This window comes from Cygnus olor, chromosome 20 (assembly GCF_009769625.2).
Source record: "Cygnus olor isolate bCygOlo1 chromosome 20, bCygOlo1.pri.v2, whole genome shotgun sequence".
In the NCBI taxonomy this organism is placed as follows: Eukaryota; Metazoa; Chordata; class Aves; order Anseriformes; family Anatidae; genus Cygnus; species Cygnus olor.
Window position 1 is genome coordinate 7,436,148 of NC_049188.1, and position 24,969 is coordinate 7,461,116.

At 41.9% G+C, this 24,969-nt stretch overlaps 1 protein-coding gene across 1 annotated transcript; it reads right to left on the reverse strand.

Moving 5' to 3' along the window:
* Window positions 1–4,021: 4,021 nt before the first annotated feature.
* BLMH (bleomycin hydrolase) lies at window positions 4,022–24,596 on the reverse strand. Its single transcript, XM_040532695.1, has 12 exons — window positions 24,399–24,596; window positions 23,634–23,831; window positions 22,927–23,036; window positions 22,157–22,298; window positions 19,805–19,893; window positions 18,448–18,540; window positions 14,235–14,390; window positions 13,581–13,739; window positions 13,417–13,484; window positions 12,909–13,026; window positions 10,714–10,783; window positions 4,022–5,033 (listed from the first exon to the last, which is right to left on the reverse strand). The coding sequence occupies exons 1-12, from the start codon at window positions 24,409–24,411 to the stop codon at window positions 4,882–4,884; spliced, it is 1,368 nt and encodes a 455-aa protein (XP_040388629.1). The 5' UTR covers window positions 24,412–24,596; the 3' UTR covers window positions 4,022–4,881.
* Between the last annotated feature and the right edge of the window lie 373 nt (window positions 24,597–24,969).

Genomic DNA, 24,969 nt, shown 5'->3' on the forward strand with positions numbered 1-24,969 from the left:
TAAAAACTTTTGTGTGCTGTACTGAGTCAGTTCCAGAATTCCAGTGAATCTTCCGTACATCAGTGGGCAAAATCCTAATGATTTAGGGAAAGTACAGAAAAACAAGAGAAAATGAACCAGACCTCCCACGAGACATACGTTCAGACACTTCCACAGTTCTCCACAGAGAAAGCAGCCGTAGATTCCAGCCACCAATGCCAGCACAGGAATGGGAAGCACCAGCAAAATTACCAACTAACAGTAGTACCAGCTGTACCGAGGGATTAATAGTAATTCTGCAAGCATGTTTCTGATTCACTGCCAATAAGAGGATAGGAGCAATCTTGAGAATAACATAAACAAATCCTAAAATATTTGTTTGTTGCTCTCTTTTGCTTAATTAGGAATCAGATTACATGTAGAAGCTATTAAGATTGGCTTTGGGATAAAAGAAGAAATCCTGATTGTCCTTCCCTGCTGTTCCCTAAGCTGACCATGCTGGGATATACAGCTGGCAGGTAGATGGATTTGGAGATGTTTTGTTGTTTCCACCAGAGCATCGATGGAAGAATGTGATTCTGAGAACCTACAAACTGCCCCTGGATGTAACCTCACCTCCTGCCTCTTCCTTTCCTTAGTTATCAGTACTCATTATTTTCTGACTTCTGACTGAAACTGAGGAAGAGGACTTGTATAACATTATCTGTCAATATTTTCCAACTGTCCGAGTAACTTTGAGTTGTCACATGAAAACTACATGGCTTTATTGACAGAAACTGGAAAAGGAAACTAGGAAACTGTTAGTTGGCTGGTTCCTCAAAAATCCAAAGGTCTTCTTAAGAGCATGCAAAAGATTCAAACTAAACAAACAGCACAAACACAGACATGAATAATTGTTTTTCATTTTTTATTCTAACCTAATAACCTTTTTATCAGTTTTATTTATTTATTTACTTTTGTGACCTGGGTTTACAGCTCATAAGGCATAGAGCTGTCTTTGCCAAGAGACTACACCTGTAGCAAGCTGGGCTTATTCCCAAATGATTTCCATTCCACCCGTTGAAGAGAGTTTAATTTTTGATCTTTTCTGGAGCATTTCCTGAGGACCGGAGCTAAGCAGTCTGCTTCTCGTTTACACACTCCCCCACTGCTCTGTGCCAGAGGGGTGCTGGGCCAGAGTCAGCTCCTTCCATCATCTCCAGGCTGTGAACTTCCACCAACACGAAGAGGCCGAGGTTCCCCGCATCCCACGGTGCCTCGTGCTGCACAGCACGCAGACACCTTTCTCTGCCTCCGTACGGAGCACGCAGCCTCTCCATCACCTACTCAGCTGTCCTGATTCTTGATCCCCCAGCTGAGGGGTGCTGATCACAGCCCCTTCGCCCTGCCAGCACAAAAGGGCGGTGTGATCCGGCAAACCATTGTGTCTTCTCTGAGGCAGCAACTGAAGGGCAGTTTCCCATCATCTTTTCACCAGAAAAATTAAGGACGTTCAAATACACTGCAAGGAATTTTGATTACGGATTTTTTTAACACTTAATATAAATAAGATGTTGTACTAGCTAGCAGTACCCAAAGTTCATTAGACCTGGATACTAACACAAAAATAAGTGAAAACTAAATAGTAAAGGAGGCAGTTATAGCTAATTACTTTGTCATTTTGGTTTTCTTTTATTGTGCAAAAAGAATTTCTTCTGCTTTAGAACACCTCTCAGAAGACTCTGGATATTTTTATTTTTAATTCTTTGCAGCCATACCCACAAGAATACTACAAATCTAGGTGAAACCCAGGGCGTTTTCAGAAACTTTTCTGCCTTAAACTAGATATGATATCAACAGGAGCTGTTAATGGAACATCAGTTTATACATACTGATTTTGTGTTTCAAACTACAATTTACAGACAAGCTCACTTGCTAGTAAGATATGAGTATGCCTTATGGATAACAAGGATAGCTACGAAGCAAGAGCCTGCAGCTAGATTCCTTCGAAAATCACAGGACTGGTTTTTGTGGATTATCATCACCTAGGCAGCAAAACAGAGAGTATCCTACCTAATTATTGCACCAGCCTTAAATTACAGATAGTCATTATCGTGAACCTTGGAACTGTTTGTTCAACTGCCCTTGGAGTTCTCGCAGCAGAAACACAGCTTTCACTTTGACAAACGTATTTCCCCTCCTTTTCCCCACTCCTAAAGAATGTATAAAATTGCTGGGCATAAATGCAAAACTGCTTCTGCCAGATTGGCTTCGTTTCCTATTCTGTGTTTTAGCCATGTGGACTTTCTGTGCTTATTTAAAGGAAAGGAAAAAAAAAAACACTGTTGTTAAAGCTGTACTGGGAAATATCTGGGCAAGTACTCCAGAGATAAGCACAACACCAGACAATATTTTTAAACACTCAAATTAACAAAAATTGGCTTGGAAACAGTTCTTGATTTATCAAACTTAATCATTAGAGCTGCCACAGGCAACGAAAACGTTAGCCAGTTAAACTCCACAGAAAAATTTAATTGTCCTTGGCTGCTATAGTCCTCTGGTAGAAAGTGTAGAGGGAATAGAACTAGTGTAATGTCACAAGTAAAAAGATTTTGAAAAACTAAAATACTGACCTTTTGGCTGAAAAAAGCACCAAAAAACACATGCATTAGTCATAATGAAAATATTGTGCATAACACAGCTTCCCCAGAGATTTGGCTTTGTTTCAGAGCCACCAGGGTTCTGCATCAAGTACAGGGCTGTTTACTCGCCTTGGTGCAAGTAACAGCACGAGGCAGAAATTGTGCATCGCATACCCACAAGGGCAGAAGGGACCTCAAAGGTCATCCGGCCCATCCCTTTGCCAAAAGGAAGGATCAGCTCTGTCAATGTCATTTCTGAAAAGTTTTTCTGTAACCCTCCACTGAAGATCTTTAACAATGGAGGGAGGCATCACATCCTCAGGCAATCCATTTTTTTCTTTCTATTTCTTATCACTAGAAAGCTTCTCCTAATTTCACTGACGCTTGTAGTTGAAACCCATGACTTTTTGATCCATTTATCATGAGCAGTGGTAACAAACAATTCCCTATCTATGTATGAATTCAAAGAATGTGACATCTCCCCTTTTCTGACTCAACACCATGGTTCTTCCAGCCTTTCACCACTCACATTTCCACAACCTCCACTCTTCCCACTCTAGAAGGGAAACCAAATTATAGCATCACTGTACTCCCAAGATACATTCTGAGTCTTCATCTCCAGAACAGCTTTGTTACCTTTGCTGGAAATACTGCGGAGGACAGGTTCTTAAACAGCATCACTCAAGTGGAATAACAAACAGCCTTGCTGCTGTTCCACGCCAAATTGTTTTCCATCTAGCCAGCACTCCCACCCAATTCAAGAAGTGTTAACTGCAGCAAGTTTAATCAGCTTGAGTGACTCCTAGCTAAACCCTCATCTGGATTACTAAATCTATTAGCAAGCAACATGCAGGCATGCTTTAGCTTGGCATTTAATATACGTATATACATGTACATACATATGTATCTTACACTAGATATACAAATGTATAATTTGCTTCCATAATCATGGAACTGTCTACCTCTGTAGTCCAAATGGAAGGAGTCAAACCAAGTTGTAGAGTACCACAGCCATAACAAACACGTTTGCTTGCATTTGACTTAAGCAATATTTATCTACTACCCATGGTAGCTGGCAGTGTGGTTCTATATCCTCACTTACCCTCTTAGTTGCTTATGACTAAACTCAAGACAAAACAGGACAATTGTCAGGGTACATAAAGACAACCCACCATTTTGTCACAGTTTAAATTGAAGTATTAGCACTGTGCTCATCACCAAACCATTCAAGTGTCTGTAGCATGTGAGATGGTGTTTATTTTTTCATTTGTTCAGTGAGATAAGCATCTGTGACTACTAAGAATATAAAGCAACACGTTTTCCTGTTCACATTCTGACTTGCTTAGGTCTGTTTGTAGGTCACTGATCTTTCACATTCAATAGTTCCATGAGACTCAAAAAAGAAACCAGAGCTGTACCAGTCACTTAAGAAAGTGTTTATTCAAAAGCTTCATAGCACCATCTTGTTTTTGAAAACATCCAAATAAAATGCAGCAATTTTTTTTCTGTTGAGCATGACACTAACTCCACCTGTGAACATTTATGGTTGTTCTTGCTAATATAACTGAAAAATAGCTCTCCTGTACACACAGACATATCACTGGGCCTTGATAAGAGGTTATCCAGTCCCATCTCAGTAATGGAAGAATAAAAACAAGTGAAATTGGAAACCAAGTTATTTTTCCTCCAATGCTGCTGAAAGAGAAAGCATCCTAAGGGTAAATTAGGTAAACCGTTCCTAAGGTTCAGCAGTGTCAATTGTATGTACCCTTCAAAACTTCTTCCCTTGGCTGAAAAATTAAAAATGTGAATGTATAAAATATTTTGGACATTCTTATGGTATAAGACAGACCACAAATGGTTAATTTATAAGTATCTTGATGTATTTGTTCTAACACCTAGCTGTTAACTCTAAAGAATAGCCTTTTGTGGCCATCTTGTCTAGGGAAAACACTGATCAAAACAATTCTACTGAGTTACTATTCTGATTTTTTTATTTAAAATTTAAGATAAAATCAAACTGCCATTGACAGCACTTGTAATATATTTCATAGTGAGTTTTTTTTTCCTTTTCCCTTTTTAGTTTTGCAGAGTAGCCTGAGAGCTTTAATTCAGACATATCAGTAAAGCGCTATTTCCCAAAGATCCTTAACTTACATTTCAAGAACATGGACCATGCTGAGTGCTTGGTCACATTATCATTTGGCTATGGCTTCCAACCACTCGGATTCTCTATTGCATCTACTTCTGGTTGACCATTAGGAGGCAAATATTCTGTAGTTCACTTGGCTAAAGCCCCCATAGGGTCCCAGGCTGGCAAAACAATCGGTTCCTGCTCCATCACTGCCAAGATGTCTTCTGGTACATGCTTCTTATCCACCACAACTTCGTACACATACTCAGAAAACCAGTCATCCATCATGATCAGATAACCTGGAGATGAAAGCATTTGTTACAACAGAGAACCATTACTGAGACAGTGATGCAGTCACAAGTTTCACACATTAATAATCCATTACAAACAGGACCTAGTCATACTTCTGTATCTCTCAGGACTTACATAGAAAATCAAATAAATTAGCATGTAGGCTAAGTAGATGCACTTCATGTGCACTGAAAAACCAAGAAACTTACTAGGAAAATTACTAGGAAAAACAAGATCAAGAATAACTGTCAGTTTGACTTACCTGTTAGAATAAGCATTGGGAATACTTTAATAATATTAATTAGAATGCCTTGAAAACTTAGTCAGAATGCAAAACTACCTGGTTCTCTGGCTTTAAAAGTTTTCAGGATTTTGGTAAGAAAAGGGAAATTGTCCAGATGAATATCCAAGCCATTTCTTGCTTAAACCAAACTTTGCTGCTTCAATTCCTGCGGTAACAGAAGGCAGCTATCTGCTCTCCTCAATTGCAAAGGCCTCTAAATCAGTTTGGCTGAACTAAATCTCAGTTATCTTCTTTAATGTAATTCTTATCAAGAATTTCAGTGAACAGCATTTGAACTGGGGAAAAAGCCATGTTTTGAGTATCACAGGTTTTAACAGAAAGCTACCACTAGAAACAAACTATTCAAAGAGCTGAAAACACAGCAGCAGGGAGAAAGAAAGCATTTAGAAGACAGATGAGAAGGCTTTATTATATAAAGTTCCTCGTGTCCTTATACAGTATCATCACAATCAAATGAAACAAGAAAATGTCCAATATGGACAATAAATGCATCTATCTACACCATCTTGTTTCTAAAGCAAGAGATCAGATAATTCCCATAAATTAAAAACCCTATCAATTGTAATCCGAGCTAGAAGCCATTTTGGAAACATTGCCAAAAGGGAGCTGCCTTGATTATTCTCTCTTCAGGATATGAGTTCTTGGGACACACAAAAACCTCTCACTCCCAAGAGCCAACAAGTAATTGCACCCTGAGAGGATAATGAACTCTGCTTCTGACATCCTGTATCTCAAAGCTTGACAGTGCTGATTAGTATCGCAGTGTCTGAACAAGAAGAAAACGCCGAGCAGAACTTCAGAACATGCAAATAAGTAAGGTCGCTCTTTGAGAAGGCCTGCGCTCGGTGTCACAATGAAATCCATTATCAATTTCTTCATTACAAGGGGACAGACTTCATAGGCAGCAGCACCTTGCTCTAACAGAACAGAACACCCGCGAGTATGCTCCTCTTCGCATGAAGCTGGTCCACGTTTCTAACTTACCCAAAAGGAAAACTTAAAATGCAGCACTCTGAAAGTAACAAGCTGCTGGATAGGGAGAGGTCAGCTGAGGATGTATGGTCTGAGAATTCTTACCTAACCTAGCATTTGGGCACCTGAAAATAAAGCCCTCGCAAAGTTCCGCAAGGACCTCATACAAGCCACTTTGTGCTTGTACCTTAACTCCACCACGGGGAGCACAAGTTAGAGCCCGTCATAATGCACTCATGGGATTATATACGTATATGAATACGACACTGTGTGTACAGTTAAATCCTTAAAACGTCTTCGTGCAGAAGTATGCAACAGTCAAAGAGACAAAAAGTCAGAAGATGAAGTCAAAAGGTGACTTTTCTTGTGGTACATCTCCAGCTAGCACTTTCCATGCCAAAACAAACAAATGGACCCCTATCAAGTGGCTGTGATAATGTGATTTAGTGTTCCTCTTTGAAGACCTCCTGCTTGCTTTTAGTATAGATATCTGATGGGACAAGCTGGGTTCAAACTTCAGGAATACCATACTGTGTCTTCCAAACAAAAGAGTAAGCAGTATAATTAAACTTGCCTGTATAGCTGACAAAGTGCCAGTAAAACACAGAAAGGAAATATTTTACTGGGAAGTGACTTTTTTACCTCAAAAAAAAAAAAACAAGCAGTGTTTGTCAGCAGCTGTGTTCATTCCTTAAGGAAAACCAGATTGGATTCCAAGAAACTTTTACAGCAGAGATGCATGTAATTATGAAGTATTTAGCAGAAGGCAATGCTAGGCTGTTCCCAGGGCTTCCCTTTCTCCGGGACAAGCACTACCACAAGAATTCAGCTCTGCCCACACTGCTGAGTCTCAGCATATAAGTAACTTCCTCCCGAATACCCAAACCAAGAGTCACTCATTCCAGTCCTGTGCCATGCAAGGCCGGGGAAGCAGGAATCCTCTGGCACCTCAGACTGTGCTCACAGCAAAACACAAGGGACTCCATATGAAACACTCATTTCCTACCAAGTGTTTTTGTTTCGTGCTATGTTTTTAATGACAAAGTCACTCTGGTGTTTTGCTGCGGGCTGTACTCGATCATCCTGTCCAATAATCCAATAACAGAGTTGGGGCTTGCTCGTATCCCCCACACCCAACTGGGCCTCAACTGGGATGTGCCAAGTTTAACATCATTCTTGGCCTTTTCTTTACTAATGTGGACACTCGTTCTCTGCACTGGACTTATCCCAACACAGCTTCCCAACTTCTTAACAAAGCAGATAAGAAAATTCACTGCCAGATTGACTCAGTGGTACAGCAAGAGAGTCAGGACAGAGTACAAATGCTCATCCTCCCACACCAGCTAGCACTGGACGTTGAAGAGGGGACAAAGCAGGGCAGGAGTTGGAGGGGAAAAAACCCTGTCACCTCTTCTGGTGTTTCAGAATGAGCTCCCAAGGATATGTCCAATTACTTTTAGCTAAACAGTAAGTTGTTGAGCCATACTCAAAATTATTAAGGGATTCACCTCCCTGAAAAAAAGCAGTCTGAACTAGAAGTCAAGCATCCTAGTTCTGATAAGGGTTTCTGCCAAGGCACTTTTCAAGACAACTCCCTAACCAAAGCAAAATACAGACAGTGAGCAAGACTTTCCAGAGACAGTGGTCTCTACCAGTGAGGGGGACAACCAAAACGGATAAGTGACAGTGACACACCCAGGAAGTTCACGCAGCTGGTGTGCACACAACACATGCATAGAAGGTGTGGACAGGGTATATTCAAGTCACTCTGGAGCCCAGTTATGTTTGGAAGGAGCAACTAGCTTTTCTTAAGGAGTTCTAGAAGAACTCATTCTTGAAAAGTAAATCCGTATTTGGAAAAAAGACGGTGTCTAATGAGGATGAATTGTTGCTGCAAACCAAGTAGCAGCTCAGGTTTACAAGGCTGGCAAACAAATTCAAAGTAAAGCTCAAGGACAACCAGGTATCTGGATTAGTGTTATTCCCAACTCAAAGTCTGAGACACTGCACTTGTTTCATTTGTAGGTGCAGTAGATCACAGCCTCTGCAGCTCCGCCAGAATGTTCACTGATGCTCCTAGAGCCCAGCAATACTGGCACAGAACTGCCACTGCTCAATCACAGCTCATCAGGTACAGCTTCTACTCTGATCTATCTACTAGAAGAGAGGGACGTTTGGGTCGGGTGTTAGAAATTTCTTTACTGAAAGGGTTGTGTGGCATTGGAACAGGCTGCCCAGGGAGCAGTTGAGCCACCATCCCTGGAGGTCTTCAAGAAGCGTGTAGATGTAGAACCTAGTAGCATGGTTTAGTGGTGGACTTATCAGTACTGGGTTAACGGTTGGACCAGATGATCTTAGAGGTCATTTCCAACCTGAATGTTTCTATGATACTACATTGAAGTTTGGGAGCAATAGCCAATATCCTGAAATTAAGCCCAGTTTTTATCCAACTAATAAAAAAACAGCTCTGAACCTTGACTAAGGAACATATATGACAAACAAAACCAGAGATGTTGACAGACACCTATTAATTTCAGAAAGTTTTGAGTACTAAAAATCCATGCTGAGCACAACACTTCCTCCCTGGAAGCGTTCTTCTAACACTACCAGTAGCAGTCTACCACTGCAAGCCAAGTATCTGGAGCATCTCAAAATGAAGCGTTCGACAATAAAAGCACAACTAATCATGCATTTCTATATTTTATTCTCTATATGTAAAGGTGTTTAACATTGCAAGATTTTTATTAGTTTATATTTGAAGAGAAGAAAAGTTTTGATACTTCAGTATTGATTTGTCTTTACTTAATGCCGTGTTCCAAAGTACATTTTACTACTGTCGAATTGATAAGCCTTGAAGGCTTAACATCAACGTTGCTTGGTTTTGTCAAGAATAAGGATTTTTTAAATGGAATACTCTGCTCTGAACTTATACAGTTAACTCAGAACAGACTGCACCAGACCAAGGGGCCTGAACAAATTAAGACACTATTCCAAGAATACTGTTTTAGTTTGTTACTCATGTATAAGATATCAAAAGTGTATAAGTAGACCACATCCTAATACAAAGTTTTCCCAAAATAGTCTATTCCCAAAAGAAAATCCACAACATTTGGGATTCATCTGCAAGAGAAAGATGCGGTCAGCAGTGACTGTTGTATTATGCCCTTGGACAAACCAAAGCCTGGCTTGGCATGCTCATCAGAGAGGTCACCATGCCACAACTATGTGCACACCCAGCCTGGCTCAGATGAGAAAAAAGTCACAGGTCCTGCGGCGCTCCAGTTGTTTAGGATGAGCTGACTGACTGCAGACCTCAGCAGAACAAAGCAGACAGACTCTCAATGCTGCCAGCCCCACTCACCTAGGGCCAGGCAGGATCAGAGCTGCCCAACTTGATCAGGCAGAGGAGCATCGCTCCAGCCGTGCCGCTGCTGAGCAGGGAAGCAAGTAGAAGCTATCTCCTAAACCACTGCTCGCTGTGACTCACTGTTCCGCCCACAATGGCTGTCCACATGCCATGCCAGGCTGGCTCATCTCCCCCGCTACAGCCCTGCAGAGCTTAGAAATCCTTTCTAAAGGTACAGTAGGGCAGGCCAAGACAATCATCAACAGGAAAGCAAGTTCATGCAGAAACCTGCCACGAGCTGAACTGCACGTTAACTGTGGATTTTTTGGTTGCTAGTGCTTGTCATGCCAGGGAGGAACACTGCAAGGACGCCACAGGTCATGTTTTTAGCATGACTTTAGAAAGGCAACCAGAAGTACTTTTTTTGTAGACAGATGTTAGAGCTGGAACATTGCAACTGTTCACATCACCATCTGGAACGAGCCAGATTGATTTGGTAAAAGGAAATTAAAAGTAAAAGCTTGCAGTGATTGATAAGCAGTGCTTTGAAATCTAAAACACTTGTGTTTCACATATGACTTTGGAAGATTATCCAAAAACTTTAGTGCATTTACAAGTACTGCAGTGAAGTCTTTATTTTCCCTTTCATACTAGAAGGGGAAATCATTTCTATAGTGCACACTGAGGCATTTCTTTAAAGTGATCCCATCTTATTTGGTACTGCAAATCATTTCTTATTTACTGTCCCCTTTTTAAAAGATTGTTTTACATGCCTGCCAGAATTCTTGGTATTTCAGAACAGAAGTACCACCATGCTTTCAAAGTAACGCTACCAGACATCTCAGATGTGTGTTCTGTAGCAAAGGATTATGAGAAACAAAAGGTTCTGCTCTCTCCCTACTACAGTTGGCAAACTGCTACAAGCTGCTTTTCTTTTTCCAGCGATAATACCTGGCAATTGTCTTGTGATCAAGAGCAAACTGGCATACACTGCTTAGACAAACGAGCAGCTTTATACTAATAAGCTGGTCGACCTTTGATAACCTGTGATTATAAATTACTTTACCTTTATTCCCACGATCTTCACCCCAGGAGTTTTCCACTCGCCATTTTTCAAAGCAGTCTTCTTGCCCATCCTGTGACAAAGCAAGAAGATGACTATTAGTAGTGAAGGACTGAGAATTCATAGCAGCCAACCCTTTCAAATCTAAATCCAGCACCAGCAAACAAGAGCTCCACTCCAAAGTCTACAGACACTGAGTTTCAGACAATGGTTTATTGCTAATGGTTGGGAAAATCATTTTCTTAACTACTTGTCTATCTGCTTACATGAAGTATGAGTAAATGTGATCTAGATGACAACCTGCAATAAATATTTAAAGAGAACAAACTGACCTAAATTCAAGTTTGGACTTAGCTGAAAGAATTTAAGGAGCCTTCCCGATCACCTATCAGTGCGCTGCGAGCCTTCTGAAATCAACGCATCACTTGCTTGAGCTAGGAATCAGAAAAGGCACACAGGCAATAAAGCAACTGTAGCCTGCTTTAGAACAGTATTATTAAGAACAAGTTCAAATCTATTAAGTACATAAAAGTACTGGAAGCACATTCATAGGCTTGCTATGCCACAAAGCAAGCCGTTGGTACCTTAAAAAAATTCTCTCAAAAAACCTGTGTCCCTTGAGGAACCAAGGGAAAAACAGCCTGGAAAACATCCTACAAATCCACTCTTAATATTTAAGTGAATGCTATTGTATCACTTCTATTCTCACTTTAAAATATAAGAAAGTCCTTAAAACTAGATGCTCAAGAGCTACTAGACAAAGCACAGATCAACTCTTGATGGTATTGGACGGAAACTGGTATGAACTTGTTTACATATATTACATTTAGCCAAAAAGTGCATTTAATCTGCAATTTTACCTTGTAAAATTTAATACTTTTTTTAAATCTTCAGAGCCTTTTTATAAAGTAGTAAATCCAAGGTATTGCATTTTTACAACCATTTATCAAATCTCCTTTAGATTAAGCTCAGGTTTAATATTAGACAACATGTTCAAACAAGGTAGAAACAATAAAAGTAGATTACTATCCTTCAAACAAAGAACAGTAATTTCTTAAAAGATCTTTTCATTCTATATACATATCTAAGAAAATCAGGTCATATCTGAGATTTTATGCAACTATACTTTTAGGCATGCAGAAGTACAAAGTTTGAAATGTAGACCATAAACTATAGCCTCCAATGAAGTGCTACCCATAACTGGGGATGTACAAACACATCCTTCAGGCACAAGTAGATAAATAGGTTTTGAACACTAGAAATATATCATAACTGAAAAGCAATGAAAACTCTTAAAGATGTATTCATACAATCTAGTACATAAAATACAAGTGTTAAGAGCTCAGAATGCAGAACACAGTAGAAAAAAGTTATACTGAATAGTAAAAAGCAACTCAAATTCCTATGAATCAGCAGTCTCTGAAGTCTTCAAACTCTGGAGCTGAAGCAAACTTAAGTTACATGCAAGCTGTTATTTCTCAAGCCAAGGTCATGTTGGACAGGAAGAGACCACTTCAGAGAAACTTCAATAATGACAACTTCTGGAAATAACGGGAAAGATCAAAACTGCAAATAACCCTACAGTGTAAATATTCACGTGGTTCTTTTTACTTCATCTGTGCTTTGTTATACTGCCAGGAGCAGGTTCAGCTGTGGATTCACCTCAGCCTACTGTCTGCCATAAAGCTGCTTGGGACACCATTTTCCCCAATTGCACAAGGTTGCCAAAGGTTAAAATCGGTGCCAAGTGCCTCCTACTAGCTATTTTAACATAAGCATCATGCTGTAAAATGTAAATCAGAGTAACTCATGCAGTGGGATTGGGTGGTAAATGCTTGCTGTTGTACTTCATTCCTTGCTTAGCAAGGTGCATCAGAATCTGCATTTAAAACCAGTTAAGATAGCTTCTATTTCTGAGACACCAGGAATCTAACTTCCTTTCCCCACCTCCATTAAGTTTGTGGGCAGAAGGAAAGAAAGCCTTTGCTCGTCTAAAATTTTCATACTGGTTAAATATTTATAATTCTGAACACAAGGCAAATAACAGTAAGGACAGACAACCTAGGCGTTGTCGCACACATGCTGAGCTCTAGCAGAACAGCTTATACACTGTGAATGAGCCCAGAACATATAAACAAACTGCCAGAATATTCAAATACATCTGTGCAAACATCACCGTTTCAGGACGGAGACCCTACCTTCTCTGAGACAGCTGTCAGGACCATGGCGTGGGTCATCATTGATTCTCCAAAGATCAGTCGTTCTGCCTTGTTCATGTTCTTGACAGAGACACCGAACACCAGCTCATGATTGAATCTGTTAAAAAGCCACATACACTGTATCAAAAAAGGATGCAGGGAATTCTCACTAACAAACCAGAGAATCAGTAGACTTCCCTGTACTGGGAACCAGGGCACGGGCCTGCAAGTTCTGCGATTATAGTGTCAGAATAAAAGCAAAAGACCCATCGCTTTAGGGGTTTCTCTCACCAGATACTAGACAATTCAAATGGGTACAACATGTAACAGTCTTTTAAAGATGTGCTACAAGCAATTAAGATTTTAGCTAAGTGGAAAAACATTTCTGTTGCTCAAATACTTTTGTTTACATAAAAAGTGTATGTACAAATCAGTTTAAGCAGCCAAAGCTTGCTTTGTGTCCTAGCTAAGTATCCGAAGTGGTATTCTGTTTTGATTTTCTACTTACATATTCATGTCATTGATTCCCAGCTTGCCATAGAAGTGCTTTGCAACATCACAGCCAAACCACACAGCCTACAAATAGAAGAAAGTCATGTCTAGGCCATATCCCAATGAGTTTTATGTTACAAGAGTTGCACCATGTCATCCGCGAAAAGAAGCCAAACAAACCTCGCCATCCTTAATAGACGCTGCAGCCAATTTTTTCAAGACATCAACAGGCTGGTTGTTATAGAGCGTTTTCCTCCCTCCTACCATGTTGCCCAGGTACTCCACTGTGTACAGTTTGTTGTATGGGTTCTGAGGTCGAGGATCATTTACTAGACAAATCTGCCAACAAACAAAACATTATAAATTAAGGTGAAAGTTAACTGAAATTTTTGAGAAGAGAATCTGGGTGGATTTCAGACAATTACTGTTCTCCAGGCTAGCTGTCTGTCCCATAGCAGAAAAGCAGCTTGGCTGAAGTACTGGTTTCACTTTTTATTTTAGTTTTACCAGTACACTTCCAATTGTAGCATAGGAGTTTCACATGTTATTCCTTTCCTCTAATGGCTGTCTTACAGCTTTTATGACTGATTTGATCATTGCATATTATTAAAAATCAATGAAGTGCAATGCAAGGTCACAGCTAATTGAAAAGCACAGCACAAACAGGAAATTGGGAAATAAACACAGGGCCACCTGACTTGTGGGAGCTGTACCCATCCCACACGGCACAGTTACAAGTGTGGACAGGACACTTGCAACAGAGGAAAATAAGCTGGGGTGTGTGCTTAGAAGCAAAAAGGTCTTTGGAAGTCACTGCCTTTCTGCATCCCCAACCTTGTCCTCCATGTTGAAGTACGGCTTCACGTGCTCGTTGTAGAATTCCACTGGTGTCACAGGACCGTACTTGTGGTAGTTCTTCTCCTTATCCCGGAACTCCCAGCAGAAGGTCTCCGGAGGGTTGCCCAGGCAAGTACTCACTATTCTGAACACCTGGGCAGAGAAGCAAACAGCTGTGAACTTGCCAAAACATGCGGGTCTGCCCCTCCTACCACAAAAATGCCATTGATGGATTTCTCCACATGAAAATCAACAGGAGAAATGCAATCTCAACGTTCATCTTGGAAGCACGTGAATAAACATACACACATTTGCAGTTTTGTATTGTAGATGTTGCAACAATTCAAGAATCTATCTGAAACACCACAGGAAACCAGCGGAAGCTTGAACATCTGAATCCCAGGCTATTCTAGGAATGCAGCAGCCAAAAAGGAAAAGCCAATACACTCCCAGTCTTGTTCCAATATTTTGTTAAGTAATTCTGAAGCTTCTCTATCAAGAAAATTTTCCAGTGCAGGAGGAATATTGCCAAACGGATTCTAAAAAAGCTTTAACAGTCAGCATTACCTGTTCTAGCAGGTGATTTGCCCCACATGAAGAGACACCAGATCTTCCAACACGCATACATTTTATGTGAAACACATTTTATCCCAGTGTTTCCCATACTAATCCCTTTTTCCCTGTAACGTTGATTTGGATTTCAGCGATGGGCCTTTGCCTCTTTCCAAAATCCTAGAATAATCTTCTCATCTGCTTTAATACATTTAACAATGCCTCCATTTAGGGTTAAGCTGGCAGATTATGTAATTTAACTGAAGATCCCCATCCCCTGACTGACATCCTTTGCAGATGACAGCTTTCTATTGACTGTTTTTACCACAAGAAGTTGGAGATTAAGTCAACCTCCCTATAAACCAGACTATAAAAAAATACTTAATCTGTACTGTATTTTCTCACAGGGCTTATAAAATGTGCTATCTTGTAGGCAGTAATCAGATGACTGTCTTTAGGGATATTTTAGCAGGATCTGTCACAGCTCATATGGGGACAGAAAGAATTCAATCATTTAAACAAGTTTTAAACTGGTTTACTCCAGCTGAAACTACTTTACTTCAGCTCTGCCCATCCATATCTTCAGTGCAAGACTTTTCCTTGCAAAGAACCAACAGTTTTAAAGTAAGAGAAGGGGGAGTCAAATCTAAACTGCACCTTCTGCACTAGGATTCAACTCCTATGGTTTGTGCCAGCTCTCCTAGGCTGTAAGCCTTCATGTCACTCTCACCAGCTTTCACAGGAGCGGAGACAATATTTTCCCAGAGCTGACTTACTCTTTCTGGAGCCAGCTGAGTTGATTTATATGATCCCAAGGTACCATAGGAAATAGTTAATTAACAAAGCTAGACAGCCTCCATAACCACACACTTTTTTAAAAAAACAGAACTGGGATTTACTACCTTTTTTTTAAACTCAGAAACAAAAACTCAGGCTTTAACAACACTTATGGGAGGGCTCATTAAGTGCTTGTAAATTAGGAGTTGTATGCAGTTTCACACACTAAGAACAACCCCAAGTCTTAATAGGTTTTCTGCCCTTTTTCATTGTGTTCTGAAGATGAGTAGAGAAAAATGTTTGGAGAGATCTATGGGGTTTCTGTGTTTTAAGCAGTTTGTGCCGATGGCAAATGTGTGCACTGCTCATGCTAAGTAAAATTTGCTATTTGGCTGTGTACAAGATGCAAATAAAGGTGTTGCTGCTCCAAGCAGCTTAATGAAAACAAACGAATAGGTTAATTATGGGTTGAAAAGTGTGGGCTTATGTTTTTACTGGAGGAACTCACCTTTATTTATCAATAAATATGTTAAGGAGCAAATTTAAATCCGTAAACTACTCTAAATATTTAATGTTGCACACTGCACAAAAGGTAGCATTTGCTGTGGATACACCCACATTACCTCAGATAACCTCAGCTCTCACCACTTGTGGTTATGAAAGCCAAACAAGAAAAATGCCTAAAAGGAAAGAAACAAGCAAGCAAGCTCCAGCCAGAGGAAGGAAAGTGACGGAGACGAAAGTCTCAAGTTAACAGAGGCAGTTAACTGCGAATGACCTTGTTTTTTGTTTTGAAAAAAAATGATTGTTTTGAAAAAAAATGATTGTTTTTTCCACCACACCCTTCATAGGCCAACCCTTATTATCAAAAAAGCTTCCTCCATCAATGCCCATAGGAGAGGCATTTAAACTAAAAGGTGACTAGTATCACTCTGGCAACAACTGGAACCAAGATAAGGCAAAGATGTAGTGGATTGTGCTAAAAAACAAAACAAGCAAGGAGAGGAAAAGGAGGCTCCTGATAAGGAAGAGTCTACAAAGGAAAACGGTGAAGGAAGAAAGTCAATCACATGCACTGCACTGATTTCAGCTTCTGACCTGTTGTGCTCTAGTTTGATAAGGAGAATGTTTAAACACTTCTGGAGTGAATATTTAATCCCACGTTCCAGTGCAGCTGCCCTGTTTTAGCTAAGCATCACCTCCCAGCATAAGTGAGCTAAGACTTGATATGCAAATAAAACTTCACAGAACAAAGGCAAGTTGTTTTGCCACTTATGAAAATAGATGAACAGCCACTTACATATAAAAGCATGAAATAAAAGTTGTCTCAATTATCAAGCTAACTGTTCTTAAAATACACAGGTGCAGTTGCACATTCCAGCTACAGCATTTATTTTAAGTGAAACCACTTAACTTGCAAAACACTCTTACTACTGCAAGAGGAAGCGCTGTGTTAACCACAGAGAACTAAGTATAACCTTTTTCAGAAAAAAGTTACAACTAGTTTAATGAGCCTCTAATGATAGTTCCAGGATCCTTTATCAAAGGGCAAGAGACTCTAAACAAATAAAGTGACATTCTACTGTGAACTGTATGTCATCGCCCTCAAAAAAGAACATTGCCAACCCTGGGAAGCTTGATAGCTTGCTGTAAAATTCTCCAAGGGCTTTTGAACACACACTTTGGACAGAAGTTACATTATTCACTTTTGGACTAGCTGCTGATTTGCAACATACACAAGGGCAGGGCAGGCTCAAAAATCAAAACTATTATTGATCTTAAGGTATGCATTTCATAATATATTTTAGTTTCAATAACGTAACCCAAGGAACATCTACTAGTTGCCTTTTTAATTTAACCTTAAGATTAGATAAAAGCTACAGGTCTTTAAGTGAAGACATCAATCAATACTTGTATGTTAATGAAACTGCTTAAATCTTTGCAGAAATGTCCCAAGTAGGTTCTGCCTAATCTCAATGTTTATTTGGTTGCAAAAAAAAAAGACATGATGAAAATACTTGATTTCTTGAGACATCTAAGGACAGACATTAAAACCACTGGGTCACTTTGCATTATGCTTGAGAAACAAATGAAAAAATTTTACATGTATGCGCCTGGCTAAAAAATTCAAACTAGGACACCCTCCTGAGCTTTAAAAAACAACTTTTGCTATTTAAACCTCAATTACAAGAATTACAGAATAAGAACAAGTCCCACTGCCACGTTCAGTGAACAGATGGAAGGCCAGCCACTACACAAGCACCATTTCCACAGACTTACTGATTTGATTTTGAGTTAATTCACACAGCCAAAACCAGATGCTGTGGTTCCTTCCTCTGCTGCTCCCCAGTACCAGATCACAGCTGGATTCAGCCTGGCCTTTAGCTTACATCTTTCCCACAATGCAGAGCACTGACTTTTGTTGTTCTTTTCTGCTCTCTTGTGGGGAATTTCTGCAACAACACTTGTGCTATAGGAATCTACACTCAAAACCATCAGAATGCAGTTTTAAACGCTAAGAAAGAGGCAAGTTGAAAAAAGCTTGATAGGTTGCTATTTTGATCTCCGTTAAGATACAAAATGCTGCCTTTTTTTTCTACAGAAATGCATCAATCTCAACTAAGTTCTGGAATCTAAATTCAGGATATTTATCTGGAAGTATGAAAAATCAGAATGATGTAAGTAACAAGCCACTAAAAAACATTTAAACATTTAAAAAACATTTAAATACCTCTGACTGTACTGCCATACAGAACATCCCTCGCTAGGCAAATAAAAGGCACTTGTTTTGCTTGATCCTGATAGCTATAGAACAAGAGTGAGCAAAAAACCCCTCTTCCATTCTAGTGTCCTGTTCCAAGAAGACTAGTACCACATTTACCTCTTCTATCATAGTGTCCATTGCAGCACAAAGTTCTTCCTTAATTGTTCCACTCGCCACCATGTTTCTCAGCCGCAAACAGTACTCTCTCATCTGTTTAAGGAGAAAGCCATTTTAAGATTATGAAAGGTGCTGCCTCATCAGTCTTCAGGACTTATCTGGTTGTTACAGGCACCCATTTTACTCTAACATTTTCAAAATGAAGAGAAAATCCATTTCAGAAAGCCTTGTGAGAATTCTTTAAAATCAAGGTAATTGTTTAAAAGTAAAAGATCAGCAAAAAAACCATACTTGCAATTCAGTTGCTATTTTCCAACTACTGATTTGCAGCTTACAGCCGTTAGCTTTTCTTAAGGCTTGGTTTCTCTGTTCCCTAACATAACTGATGCTGCAACATCCATACACATTACCACCTCTGTGACTCACACACAGACCATCTCCATACTATAAAATTTATTTTGCAATTCTAATGCATAATTGATCTCTTGGTTGATAAAAATAATGGAGCATTTCCCCACTGCATGCAGAATTGCAGTAGGAAGAGCACATGCCTCCCATTACTGTCACCATCCATAAGGCCGAGAAGCAGTGAGTGGGGCTCCCTCAAGACCAGCTGGTTTCCAATGTTCAAGACAAGAATAACTAACACCACTGTTATGTCTAAGCTCATTTCAACACATTTTACATTTTTTATATGTATTTCAAAGGGCAATTTTCTCAGAGCACGGACCATATGAACTGGAAAAATCAAAGCCTGCTGTAAAAAAGCTTAAATTGCCTTTTTAATCTAACAGCCTACACCAGCATCTTCCCAGATAAATTCACTTTTGTAGTTCAGAGCACAAGTTTACACCTTCCTTCAGAGAAGGCTGCACACTTCCATACTGCAAGCTCACTTTTAAGATTTAGTGTTTCTAAAATATGTATTTTTGATCTTTAACACCAGATTTGGCAGCAATCTTAAGAAACATAGGCATACTGGTAGGTGAACGCTGAGGGGGCAGAAGAAGAATCACCTACATGCCAAGTGCTAGTTTTCCAGAAATATACTTAATCAGCCGCAAATCAAGAATCAACTTCTCAGAGGTTTGAGGATTAGGAGCAATTGCTACTAAAACTATGGTGCATTTTCAAGCTACTGAAGCCTGCCAATGGCAATCTTCCATAAATGCAGTTTCCTGCTCCATATTTCAAGATTAATCTCATCCCCTTGCTATGATTTTAAGCTGTCTTTTGAACAAAAAAAATTGCTGAGATGCACTTGATACTTCACTCAAAAAAAAATGATGGAATACCTGGAGCAGGGTCATTCCCACCCCCTCTCCTTCTTTAATTGTAAGATCTGAACCAATTTTACCTTATGATTCAAGATTTCATTCATCCTTCTAGTAGCCTCTGTAGTATGAGACTCCGGGAAGTATTTCTTGGGAACCACACCATACTTTTCTAAAAGAAAGTAATAAAGGTATGTGTTAACAATTGTCTTTTCGCGCAACAGATGCTAGTGTTTCTGCTCATGCACACAAAAACTACATGGTTGTTTTCTGTGCAGAGACTTTATAAGAGAAAAGTCTCATTTAAAGGTTACGAGTACTCAAAGTTTACATCTTCCTTTGACAGAATCCTGACCTCTGATCTGCATTCCATGCAGGTCCCAAGAGGTGGAATCCCTGAGTGGCCCCATATCATTTCATCTGACACTTTAAAAAGCTCTAAACTAGTGTGCATTTTTTTTTTTTTAAGATCTTTTTCAACAGGAAGAAAGCTTACTTGAAAATTAGCTTCCAGAAATATCTTCCAGGAAAATTGGGCCTCTTATGAATTATTCCACGTATTTGATCTAAGGTTAAGTGACTAACTTCCCAGTTCCCTTTCCTCCTGAACATTTATAAAACATCAGCAACAGCTCAATTATTTCCAACATCATGGTACTAAAGATCACACCATGCAAGCTCTGGATGTAACAGCAGCATCCAAAAGTTTTCTCTGCTTTGTTTAAACATTTGTGAGTACCTGTAATGACTGAGTAAGGAAAAAAGTAACCTCCAGGCTTCGAATAAACAAGTTCCTTTTGTGATTCTAAACTTACATTATGAGCTTGTGGCTTTACAAGGTGTCACAATGTTTCACCATACAAATGAAAGCAAACGCTAGTCTAATTCAGACACTAAACATCTCCTTAATTATTGCTAAGGATGATCCTACCTAAACTGGATCTTTGTAAGACCAGCACTGCCACATTCCACATAATTTCCCTCTGACTGATCTTTGTATCACCTTTCTTCAGGCTGCAACTCTGAAAGCCGTTCTACTTCTGCCTTGTAGACACACCCTGGTCTAACAAAGTTTCTTCTTTACCAGGTACACTGAATTGTAAATATGGATATAAACAAAGGCAGCACGTCAAATTATAACTGAAATAACAGGGGACTGAAACACGTTTAGTAAACAGACAATCTGGGGTATCTAATTACTTCTGCTGCTTTTCTGAGCTTCTATCAGCAGGAATATGCAAAAATGAAGATCCCAGAAGAGATTTAAGCATAATATTTCAAAGATAACATGAAAAAGATCATTGATTAAAAAAGGCAATGGCTAACAACGTTGTGCCTTTTAGCAAGCTTCCAGGTCTCGCTCTGATTCTTCTTACTCTGACAGCTTACAGTAAACTTAAAGATCAATCACCAAGGTTCACTGCTAGTTTTTCCTTTTCCTATCTGGGTATTAAGGAGATGGGACAAGAAAATCCATGTTTATGAAAGTTCATATCCTTTTTTCCTGCACTAGTAACATGAAGGTGATTATTACTTGAAAGGAAGTGTTATTAGGAAACAGGTTAGCTGCTTTTTGATGTGGTACATTAGAAACTTAAAGAAAGCAAAGCTGGAAATCAAAGTCCAGAAGAGCTTACACAATTCTCCAGACCTCCTTCTAACTTGCCATGTTTTCCATTAAACATTAGCAGAATGCTCCGAGAGACTACAGTACTAAACTTTCAGGCATAGAAAAGTAACAGACCCAGTAAGCTCTACATTTGGAGCTATGCTATTACTCCTCACGATGCATAAACCTGCTTTCAGTCTACGTGGAAAGCCTCGTAGTTTCTGCATGGCTAACATTACCACAGCTCAGCTCAAACAGTGGTTACAGGGCAGTTTAGGCAAAGCAATCCAAAGCGAGTACGTGTACCTAAAGCAGGAATCTGAAGTTTTTCTTTGTTGAATATTTAGCAGAGTGTTGCTTTAATGATGGTAAAAGCAAGGAAAGCATAAGGCAGTTAACTATTGGCCCTAAGCAAGATTATCATCATTTCTGCTTTATCATTTGTTCAGATCATCAATTCTGGTTTTTACTGAGTGCAAACTGACAGCTGCCTGCATGCAGACTGCTGATGCTAAAAAGAATGTGTTTTGAAAGAACAAAAAACACAGCTAGGTAACTACGAATCACAACACACAGGTTTTAAGGTAACTACACAGACAACCACTTCATTGCAGATTTAGTTATATCACAGACACTTCAAGCTCGTTTTTGAAAGGTAACAGTGAAAAGTAAACACAAGCCTCTGTTTGAGGTTTTCTGTGGTGCCAGCCACTATTTGACCTACGTGATCCTAGTTTTAAGCACTGCAGAACCAATCCAAAATTGTGTTTTCACTCCTTATCTCCCAAACAATTTAGGAAGTGCTCCCAGCAACCAATTCCCTTACCTATAATGTTAACCAACATATCCCATTGTCCACCATCATTTGTGGGGTTAGAGAGCAGGAATTGTACCAGTCTTCCTTCTACAGGCTCCTTTTTCTGAGCTGTTTCCACAAAGGCATTTAAATAGTAGTAACAGCGTTCGACCTGGAAAGAACAGACAGGATAAATGTCTAAGCGTGACGTACGCATGAATGCATTCCCACATATTCCGTTCTTTGGAAGCCTGCACATCCACTGACACTCATTTTCCCCGCAGTATTCCTATAAGCTTATTCTTGTTACAGACCAAGTATTTACAAGTGAGCGAGTACAGAGCTTGAGGGTGGGGGAAACAGGAAACGTGAAACAGAAGTTATGTAACGAAGCCTGGCCCAAACTAGCACTAGATTTTCTCAATTTCCCTTAGGGGAGAAAGCAAAGGCACAGCTCCCAGATCAGCAGGTCACAAGCACTACTGAAAGACCGCTCAACAGAAAATTACAGTTACATTTCCTGCTGGGCCTCCTGCAAATAACTTTGGAAATACTCAGTCTCTTTCAAGTGTTTTTTACCTTTCCAGAACATCAAGATCTTTACAACTTCCTTTGCAAGCCGGAAGTCCCACTGTGTGCTATCCTAATTTAAAATATATATATTTGAGGAACTTCTGGTGTTTCTTATCACGCGTGTTTTCCATTTGAATTAAGACAGTCCAACCTAGAAGAAATACCGTCCCAATACTAAGACCAATTGCACATGCGGAGCTAGCAGGCTGTGACCCGTACTACCGTACCTTATCCCAGAAAAAGAGGTACGACTGGCTGAATTCAAACTCTTCAATGTTGTACTTTTTCATGAAAGGAAGACGCATTGCATTGAGACAGGAGAAGATCCAACATCTCCCTGAGATCAAAGGAAGAAGAATTAAACCAAAATGCTTGTACTCAAATCCACACAAGGTCTTCAAACACCAGATTCAGGATACCATCCTTTCTGAAACCTTCGGCCCGCTGTCCTGGCTGGCACTGTAAAATACTGAATAACTAAAGCTGAGAAATCTTGAAGCACACAGGTCTCAACTGCTTCATTCTTCTTCTTTACAGAAGGCAAATATCGGAGGTGTGAAGACAGTAATTGACTCAGAAGGATGCTGTGGGGATTCAGTTTCAGCTCTCAGAAGCATTTTGAGCAGATGTTAGAATAATTTGGTGGCAACAAAAGCCAGGTAAGGCTGAAAACCCTTCTGGCATACTGCTACAAGTGAACTGCCCCACATTGAACCATTACAAGCCACCACTGACCCCCAGCAGGCACAAGCCTGGCTGCAGCACTCGCTCAGCTTTTTGTTCGGGATCCCACGCCGACACCCCAAGTCCCTCAGAGCGGGGCACACCGGGAACAACCCCTGAAGGGCCCCCCCTTGCTCCACACCCCCGGGAACACCTTCCACCTCCCACCCCAAGCCCCGTTCCCCCCACGAACCCCCCCACAAACGCTTACCGGAGTTCTTCTGGTTGGTGACGGGCTTGCCCTCGGCGGGCAGGGCGTGCTGGAAGACCTGCACGGTGTCCTGCACCACCTGGCGCTGCAGGCACACCTCCAGCGGGTCACTGCACGTCGCCACATTCTGGGCCAGCAGGAAGCGGGGCTCGGCCCGCAGCCGGCGGCTGAAAGCCGCGGCCTTCTCCGGGCTCAGCCCTGAGGGACGGGGGGTGGCCGTCAGCGGGGGGCCGGGACCCTCGGGGCCTCCCCCAGGTCCCCCCCTGCCCGGGACCCCCTTCAGGGCGCCCCCCCTCCCCCGGGACCCCCTTCAGGGCCCCCCCCGCTCCCCTGCCCCGGGACCCCCTTCAGGGCCCCCCCCCCCGCGGCCCCCTTCAGGGCCCCCCCCTCCCCTCCCCGGGACCCCCTTCAGGGCCCCCCCCGCTCACCTCCCCGGGACCCCCTTCAGGGCATCCCCCTCCCCCCCCCCCTCCCCTCACCGGGACCCCCTTCAGGGCCCCCCCCGACCCCCACCGTCCCAAGACCCCCTTCAGGGACCGCCCCGGGTCCGTCCCCTCACCGAGACCCCCTTCAGGGCCCGTTACCCTGGACACCCCCCCCCCCTTAGGACCCCCCTCACCCCCACAGGCCCGTTACCATTGCAACCACTCCCCCCTCCCTCCCAGAACCCCTCCCGCGCCCCCCCCAACCCCGTTGCCCTGGTAACCAGCCCCCCGCCCCCCCCCCAGCCCCGTTGCCCCGGTAACGGCTCCCCCCGCCCCTCACCGCGGGCGTTCATGGCGCGGGACGCGGGGCGCCGCACACACGGCCGGGGCCCGCGGCGGGTCGCGCGGCCGGGCGGAAGCGGCTCTTATAGCCCCGGCACCGGAAGCAGGAAGCGGGGCCCACGCCGCGGCCTTGGGGGGGGGGGGGGCGGTGAGGACGGCGGGCGGCGAGGGACAAACTTGTGCCGGGCCGCGCGCGCCGTCCGTGAGGGGACCGCGCGGGGGTGCCTCCCCCCCCCCATCCGGCCCCTCCCTCCCCAACCTCCCCCCTCCCAGCCGCCTTCCAGAACGTTCTGAGGGGAGGGGGGGCGAGGACCCCCACACAGACCCCTCCTTTATTCCCTGAGCACCCAGCGAGGCCCACTGAGGGTCCCCGTGGCGCCTTCCTGCCCCATAATGGCCCCAGGGGGGAGTTGGGGTGCCACGGCCTCGCCATACGGCACGGTGGTCACTGGCGGCAACGTGCCCTTACAAAACACCGCAGGGCAGTCAGGTGTCGGCAGGGCTGACGGGACAGGGCGGCGAGGTGGCCTGGGTGGCCACGAGGAGCTGCACATTAGGATGGAGCCAAG